General features: G+C 42.9%; 1 protein-coding gene across 1 annotated transcript in view; it reads right to left on the reverse strand.

The window, feature by feature from the left end:
• LOC308325873 (vasoactive intestinal polypeptide receptor 2-like) overlaps nt 1–8,967 on the reverse strand; it is a gene marked incomplete at its 3' end in the record, with an annotated part of 68,354 nt that extends 59,387 nt beyond the window's left edge. Inside the window, exon 1 of the mRNA XM_080778606.1 lies at nt 8,832–8,967. Within this exon, the coding sequence (XP_080634732.1) occupies nt 8,832–8,888 (57 nt within the window). The 5' untranslated portion in view covers nt 8,889–8,967. The remainder of the gene's footprint in view (nt 1–8,831) is intronic.
• Between the last annotated feature and the right edge of the window lie 439 nt (nt 8,968–9,406).

Raw genomic sequence — 9,406 nt, forward strand, 5'->3', positions numbered from 1 at the left:
CAGCTGCATGTGACCATTATGTGACAGCACATTCTGCTGTTTCAATCTCATCAACCTTCCACGTCACATCATCAATCCACCGAAGGCAGAGCTTGATGGAAGTATGTAGAAAAGAGAGCAAAAGGTCCTCCCACACGTGATTATGAGTCACAGGGATTAATGTGTCGGTGCCTCTGTGGGGTGTGTAGTGTTAAGGCCTGGACAAAGTCCGTTTGTGCCTTGCGTGGGGGTTGTCAAACGCACACAAAAAACAACGCAAGGTTATTTTTAGTCCTTACATACATGTATAATTCCGGGGTTCTCGTCTGAAAACCTGGACTGGGTCCAGCCCAAAAATAACATTTGGCCCAAAAACATATTAAAGCAAGGGGACGGTCCATTCATATGGCGGTCCACTGCCCACTGGACATAACTTCAGCCCAGGCCTGATACAGTAAGTGATAATCACAGACGAGTTTGCAAAGCAGTGCTTCGAACGATTGTCCTGTTTAAAATTCAATGTGATACATCCATGGCGATCATGTTTACGTTTACAACTCAATGTGCCTGCGGAAGTGTCATCCTCTTTCAAGAGGGGTAGAGCAGAGGAGGAAAAGCCTTCTTGCTCTCTGCTGCCAAAGGAACGCCAGGGGTACTTTTTCTGTCCTCGACGCAACGCAATTGCTTGCGTGGGGTTGGGACGGACGGATCGCAACAGATCGCGTAACTGACGTGACGCAAGGGGAGAAATTTCTCTCACCCTCCGTTGCGTACGTCTTCTTGCGTCGATTACGTTCGACTCTGTAAAGAACTTTAGTGTGTATAGTCCTAATGTAGTAACGTCCCAATAATCCACACGCGGAAGCCACGAGTGAGTTTTAACAATTTATAATTTAGGCATTTAGCAGACGCTCTTAATCCAGAGCGATTTACAGTAAGCAAGAGCAAAAAACATGGTAATACATCACCCAGCAGACTGCAGCGTAGAACAGGACACTTGCCACTGCTGACTGGTATAGAACATGTATAGCATTCTGCAGCACACCTCAAAGGACCTGCAGCCTTCTCAGAAAGAAGAGCCTGCTCTGTGTCTTTTTATAGACAGCGTCCGAGTTCAGAGCCCAGTCCAGGTTCTCGTCTAGGTTAACTCCCAGGTACTTGTATGACTGTACTTGTTCGATGGCTGTCCCTTGGACATTAACAGGCTGGAGAGGAGCAGGCTTGTTCCTCATATATAGTCCACCGTCATCTCCTTAGTCTTGGAGGTGTTTAGGAGGAGGCAGCTCCTGTCACTCCATCCCCCCGAAGGCCTTCGTCAGGTCCCTGTATTCCTCCTCCTGCCCATCCTTGACACACGCCACAATGGCTGTGTCGTCAGAGTATTTCTGAGTTATTTGTGCAGCCGCGCCCGGGGGCCGGTGAAAACTAGAGTTTTCAAGTACCGGCCCTACCAGTGCCCTCATCAAAACCTGTACACTCAAGACACTGTCCCCTGCTGCTACCCTTAGATCTCCATATACGGAGCTGACCTGTGTCATTCCATATTGTCTGACCTCATCAAACCCGGTTCACTCAAGACACGCTCCATATATGGCCAGTGCACGTTTGCCCCTTCAGGGCGAGGTCGCTTCTCGCCCTCAGGCGTCTTACTGGTATATGTATGTGTTGAGGAGCGGCTACACAGTACACTCAAAGGTCAACCCAGTAGAACTGGAACACGTTTTCAAAAATAAGGGGTCCAGCGGAGAAAATAATTACATCATGACCTGATCTTGTTTGCAGATATTAACGAACCGTCTCAGAACTCAGTTGAATATGAAGCGTTGCCAGCCATGATCCATCAAATCTCAAAGTCACTTGGGAGAGACAAAATGATTTATATACTGCAGAGATTGTACGCCGTGTACGGTATGTAATATTGCCAGAACTTCTTCTTCTTGTCGTGTCCACAAGACAGTCAGTTACAACACTTGGCTAGATTGCTGTCCCTTCTCATTAAACTCTCCAAGTCCGATGCTGTGCAGGGATGTTCCAGCAGGGGGCATCAGTGGCCACAGTCGCACACAATGTCCTCGTCATTTGAAAATCCCTATTTTGCGAGAGTGGCTTTGATTGCCAGATTGCCAGAACAGGAGAGATCAATAAATATTTGCTATCATGCATTCAATGCGATATCACTCTCAGATAAGCACAATAGAATAATGCAAAGCACCAAAAATGTTACAAAGTGAAATCTCAAAGTGTAACTTCAGTTTGGTTATATTTGTACACTACACTCTGAAAGTTAAGGAGCAAGCTTGGTGTTAAGCAAGCTTGGTGTTTTAATTAGAGCAGTTGTGCAGGGATATGTCTGGGCTCTGCAGTCTGCATGGTGATCAGAGCCCAGACATGATGTCCTTTGGGGCGAAGATTATTACGCGTCTTCTTTTCTGTCTGTAAGTCCATCTGTCAGGTTCCTCGTTCCTTAGACTTTTCTCATCTAGAGCCTGGTAACGAGTCTAACGACGACCTAAATAAGAACAAGTTATTCACGTTTTAAGATTTTCGGTCTCATCCACTAAAATTAGGGGGATCATTTTGGATGATATGTCCCAGCCTGTGGAGCGATGCGCTCGGTTATGATATCAATAAAGTTCCGTCCTGAGATTAATCTCCGTCCTGAGCGTCGAGTGTTACTATTTGATAGGACGGAGGCCTCCGTTTATGCCGCTCAGGGTGTTAAGACTCACCCGTGGCTCCGACATACTGTACGTGGCCTGTTAACCCATTCTGACCTGAGATCAGATTCATACGAGGTTTCCACTGGACACACACTGGGTCTGATGAACCCATTCTGACCTGAGATCAGATTTAAAAAAATGTCAGTCGTTCTTCGATTTTTCAAAAATAGCAGACCTACAAGCTCGTAGCGCGCCACTCGGTGGCGCGCTATGAGCTTGTAGATCTGCTATTTTTCAATAGCTAAAGCATAACATAGTGCCAACACCAAAATGGGTTCCCGTTCAGAATGGGTTAAGACTCACCCGTGGGCTTCCGTGTGCGGGTTATGTTATGGGTTTGGGGTTATAGGTTGTCTGACTATTGCATGTCGGACTGTTAGGACGTCAGACCAAAGACATGCACCCCTTCCGACGTAGACACTCTCAGTCATTTGTGTACCGTCTGTGTGAGCGTGTGCGTGCATGTGCCATTGTGCATCGTTGCCTCATTAGGCCATAGCAAATCTCCAGCTTTATCAGTTGGCACGCAGGCAGTGGAGGGAGACAGGAACAATGTGGGCAAGAAGAGAGAGAGAGAGCCTGTGGGTCACATTCAATTCCTGGTGACATCCAATGTCCTTACACAGAATCGGTCAACTGCCAACTTTGTTATTCCTCAACCACCTTTCGTCTCGGGTTCTCTCATACGGTGACTCCCTCAAGGACACGTGTCCGTTGTTTGTGGAAATTGACACTGTGGCAGTAGTTTCCTGGTATCCTGACAGCTGCACCCTATACGACTGACACTTAGGTAGGCAACCCAGCCTGGCAGAGATCTGCACTCTGAGGAGCGCACTTTTCTATGCTAATGCTCTTATCAGCAATGTATTCAACTGTATATTCAGGGTTGGCCTGGGACGGCCTAGTGGTCCGGGCACCTAGTGCATCACGGGTTCGACAGGGTTCACGGGTTCGTTCCAGAAAAACTTTGCTGTATGTCATTCCCCGTCTCTCTCCCCCGTTTCCTGTCTGTCTCCACTTTCCACTATCAATAAAGGCAAAAATCCCCCAAAATACCCCCAAAATTTTAATATCTTAAAAGGAATATGCACTAGTATGCAGGGACAGTTTGGGATTGACTAAAGGATTTGTACTGTATCAGAATCAAAGTTGTCTTTATTGCCAGGTATATTTGCACATACTGTACATGGTGCCTCTGTGAGAAAGGTGCATTACACTGAATAACACTATTTTTCTTATCAGACTATATTTGCCCTAAGGGGGTGATAAAAGGACAGAGTGGGTAATAATAAGCTTTTTCTGATTGGTCAGCCTGCCGTGTCTTCCCCAGTGGAACAAGCTAAAGTCACCACCACCCACTGAACTGTCAAAGTAGTTTACTGTACTGTATCTCACATGCCGGAGGAACGCACCATGTCAAACATGGACAAAGCTTGGCCACAAAACACAGCTGAATTCACAAATTAAATGCTGGAGTTTATCTGGGAGCAAAGTCGACCAAAACACAGAGCACAAAACCAAGGTTCACTGAATAGTTGTCTAATGGGGAGGTGAGAGGTCAGCCATGCAGCAACTACCTCTCGAAACACTATTAGGGAATCAACAGGTCTACCATGTGCATATTTAATTAACGATGAACACTATTTTAAAGAAAAATCAAAGCAGACAGATTGTCTTCATCAAGGTGACTAACAAGTTGCAGATAAAACATGGCTTTTATAGGATATGACATCACAGGTTAATTACCATATACACATTGGTCTGCATATCACCCTGTATATCACACTGCCTTCACCCTGATGAAGGCAGTTTGTGCCGCAACGCATAGATGCATTTTAATTCTTGCATGCATTAGCCACTTTAAATTAAAGGCTTTTTATTTTTCGCCAAGAGTGCATTGGTCATTTTTTTTGCATAAATAAATGTGACTTGACTTGACTTTGCAAAGCATTTTGCATTGAACACAGTCAAGAGATCCCCAGTCCCACAAATGTTTTAGAGAACATCCCATCGATAACAATCGCTGCTTGCATGAATATGAACGACGGTAATATTGCACACACACTAACACACAAACCAACATAAAGTTGGTACATGGGTAATAAAATAAACAACATAGAGTCAGGCTTAAATAATAATAATAAGCTACAAAAGAAAATCAACCAGGCAAGTACTTGCCCTGATGAAGACTCTTTTTGAGTCTGTTGGTTTATTTTTATCCACCCACTCCTCATTTTTTTACCTTTTGAGTGCCTTTTCTTTAATAATAATAAGCTGTTTTACTCTGGCTTATTTGCACAGGAGAGACAATTATCCCAAATTCTACAAATCAATCAAAATCTAATATACTATTGATTATAAAAAAATATCTAACACAATGTGTTATTGTAAGCTTGTAGATGACAGATCTAATATAAATTTGAATACGAAGTTTCCTCTGTATATTGATGTAATTACTTACATCAATCATATGATCGATAGATATGGACTGGTATATTTACTAGAGAAAAATAAAGCTATCAAACACTATAACAGAATAAATACTTCAATTAAATAATAGGCTATCATCTATGAGAAACTGCCCTCATTTCACAACAGTCTGAGTTGAAATTGGGAGTTATTGACTTGCAGCACAGCCAAACTCGCCATTACTGTTTATTTTTCACTGTGTTGTGGATTGCTTCATCCTTTGTGAGTCACATGTTTTCAAGCAAAAGTATTATCAAAGTATTATTATCTGCATTACAGTGTGCAGACAGAGCTCAGACTACAGAGCTTCCAATAACTCGGATCAGCACATAAAACTAAAATGACTCACATCTCTAAAACGCAACCTACATGTCTCTCTGTGCCACCGGCCTCAGGCCTCAGGATATCGTTGCTGCCGGGTGGAACCGTTTAAATGTGACTTGACTTGACTTTGCAAAGCATTTTGCATTGAACACAGTCAAGATATCCCCTCGTTTAAATGGACATGCAAGGTTTCTGCCCGACAGCAATGTTATGAAGGAGTTGTTTAATTAAGAATGTTTAATTAAGTGCCTCGTTGGCTGGTGATGAGAGGGGATGATAAAACTATTAAATGAACATACAAGTATGTTAATCACACAATAAATCCTCTCAATGCATTCCCCACGGCAGTTAATAAGTTACAATAACACAACAAACGAAGGCAGGGGCATCACAGAATATCTGAAGGTGGAGGGGTGGTCCGGGATGCACACATATTGCTCGTGTGCAGAACATTTGCCGGTTTTGTGTGGTTTTGGTGTGTTATTTTGGACTATTCCCGGCCAAAATTCCCAAGCAGGCATGCTTTTTCGGCTAGGGAAAAATGGCAAAGTCACATTACAACAACCAACCATTGTCAAAAACAAAGTGCAAAATTGTCTGTAGGAGCCTTATCTTTGTTAGTTGCCAGTATTATTTTTGCTTTAGATTGAGGGCATTTAGACTTTTAGAGGGTCAGTGGTGCTGATGAGCTAAGCTAGGACACATGCAGTGGGGAGATCAAACCGTTATTACCAGCCAGCCCATTGGAAGGTGGAGATTGCCATTACATTGTCCTTTAAAATTGCCACTTTTACCAGGGGAAATGAATGTAAACCTTTAAAAATAATCTAATTATCTGCCGAACAGCGTCAATTTAAGGTAATGCTTAATGTAATGTAATGTAAGGTAATGCTGCCTCAAATCCTACAATTCAAACTAATTGTCAAGGTGGGGGGTCTCCAGTTCTAATATGATGCTCCTCAGAGCACGTAGAAACTTACTTTAAAATCCTGCTGGTAGGTGACAAATGTGCCTTTCCAACGCGGTCTCCTTTGCGGTAATATCTCGTTCAGACGCATCGCTTTGTAATCCATTCTTGAAATAAAGTAACATTTGAGTAAATCCATAAAAAGTCTGTGTTTTTTCTTTCATCATGTTTCCAATATCTGCCGGGCAATGCAGGCATTCAAAGAAGAAAAAACTAACTTCCTGAAGAGTCACATGATATTGTGGCTGGACCAATAGCATATATATTTATAATATATGCGACCTATACTCTTGGACTGGGTGTGTGTGTGTGTGTGTGTGTGTGTGTGTGTGTGTGTGTGTGTGTGTGTGTGTGTGTGTGTGTGTGTGTGTGTGTGTTTTGATGAATTGAACAAGGTGGACCCTCTTGTAAACAAGTGTAATGCTTTATTGGGTCGGCCACTCACAGTTAACAGTCTTTGCATGAGTTGTGCTTGAAATTTACTGTGTGTGTGTGTGTGTGTGTGTGTGTGTGTGTGTGTGTGTAAACAACTGCAGTGGTCAAAGGGTCAGAGAGAGAGAGAGAGAGAGAGAGTTTGTGTGTGTGTGTGTGTGTGTGTGTGTGTGTGTGTGTGTGTGTGTGTGTGTGTGTGTGTGTGAGACAGTTCCCTATATTGTGTGTTATATGTTAGGTTGTCTGGTTAGGTGTATTGCTCTCCTAATCATTTGTATGTTCTCTGTCCAATAGGATTGGGGAGCAGAGCTACTAATGATGATCAGCTCGCACCTGGGCCCGGGTGTCGACGCCCTTTAAATGCCTCCTTCCCCCCAGTTCTGTTATTTTCATTTGCCTCCTGTACCTTTTCCATCATGCACACTTTTCAACATTTCTGTTAACACATACAACACACACCTAGGCCTACAATAAATGGTGGAGGGGGGATTTTCATCTTTCATCTTTCAGAGAGAGAGAGAGAGAGAGAGAGAGAGAGAGAGAGAGAGAGAGAGAGAGAGAGAGAGAGAGAGAGAGAGAGAGAGAGAGAGAGAGAGATTATGTGATGTCTGACGGTAAACCTCCACGGAAAGCCAATAGGAATTCCTCTGGGAAGAACCGTTGACAAAATGCCTCACCCCTATTCTGCCAGAAGCAGCTGAGGGCTGCGTCATTTTGGAAGCGCACTTCAATCAGAAGGCTCGGCTGCCTCTGTCCAGTCTCTCTCCACTGCAGGTGCGCATGCATCTGGGTCTGACCCAGATGCCCATTGCCCAAATTAGTGAACTGACACGGGTGTTAACACACACCCGTGTCCTCTAATTATAAAAGGCTATATTAGTCAGGATAAGTAACCAGCTATAGGCGGGCCTATATGAAAACGCAAATAATGAAACAAACAAACTCCATCCAATTACTGAAGTGAAGGACAAGCGAACGTGGACCAGTTTATATAGGCTGAAGCTTTGTGTTTAGGGATGTCTAATAAAACTATTACTGTCTTGGCAGAGAGAGAGAGAGAGAGAGAGAGAGAGAGAGAGAGAGAGAGAGAGAGAGAGAGAGAGAGAGAAAGAGAGAGAGAGAGAGATATTCAGCAGGTCCACTGTTTATACTTTGCGCTGAATTTGGACAGTCACATTCGGCAGAGGAGCGCATAATCTGTTAAAAGAAACATTTACACAGCTGTTCAACTATAGCTAACACCCCATACAGCAACATCCCCAGTGTTATTAATAGACACTGACATGTAAACATGGATCACTAAAGATTTGTGATGTTTTTTCTTTCTTTCTTTCTTTCTCTCTTTCTTTAAAGTATGTATGTATGTATGTATGTATGTATACGTGTATGTATGTATGTTTTGTTTTATTTGTGTAAAAACAACAAAAAAACAAACCTGTTTCTTGTACAATGCAATATTGAAGCAATGATTGTATGGTGTGTCCTATAAGTCCATGTGGGCTATCTATGCATGTGCATGTAACAATAATAATTTAGGCTACATCACGTGCGAGAATGCATTTAAGGTGAAGACAATTAACTTCAGTGATTGTCCGTACAAATTTGACAACAGATGCGTCATCCTATATAGCCTACTAGCCTCGTCTGTCTGGATATTTTATGAGACTGATTTCAACTGAAGCCTAATAAGTTGCTAAGCCACTGTATAGAAAATAAAATCATAGCAATTTCCATACAGTGGCTATTGCCATCTTGCACACTAATTGGCTAATTGAATGAATGAATTCTAGCTAAAAGTTTCGCGACGCGTCACGCGTGATCATTTCTGGCATTGTGCTTGAAAAGAGGAACAACAGCAACAATATTATTATTATTATTATTATTAATAATAATAATAATAAGTACACATTTGTATATAATGCATGCCTATCAGTACTCACCATGAATAGACACGCTGAAAAACACAAAGTGACAAAAATAAAACTTTTCATCTTCATCTCCCTGATGCCTGTCGTCCAAAGAAAAAAGCTTTTCCTCGAATGTCATTGAAACTCTATTTGAGAGTTTTTCATTTCGCCAAAGAAAATTAATTTAAATTCCGTTGATGTGGAAAAGGCGCATAAAGAGGTATTATACAGACCAGTAGCCACAAGAAATGTGCAGCGCTTCAAATCACCACAAACTGACTGACTCACCCTTCTTGTCCACGAGGCTATACTCAACTCTATTCAAGTGTCATCGCTTGGAAAACACGAAAGATGTCTACTCACAGATAATGCGAGTTGAATTGCTTGGAGACAGTTGATGTGAATTTGTGAAGAGGGAACCAGCGATGTTCAGAAATGCACAACTTAACTTGGACTGGAGGCGCAATATATCTTGGAAAGGATCGAGTTGTGCTGCGAGGAGTGCGCGCATCGTTAATTGTTATCCCCGCCAGGACGGAACGGCCAGAGGCGAGGCGAGGGATTTACGTTTCCGCTCTTGTGAGTCTCTTAAACCAGTCAGTCACTGA

Source organism: Protomyctophum bolini (genome assembly GCF_963924005.1).
Source record: "Protomyctophum bolini genome assembly, chromosome: 12".
NCBI lineage: Eukaryota > Metazoa > Chordata > Actinopteri > Myctophiformes > Myctophidae > Protomyctophum > Protomyctophum bolini.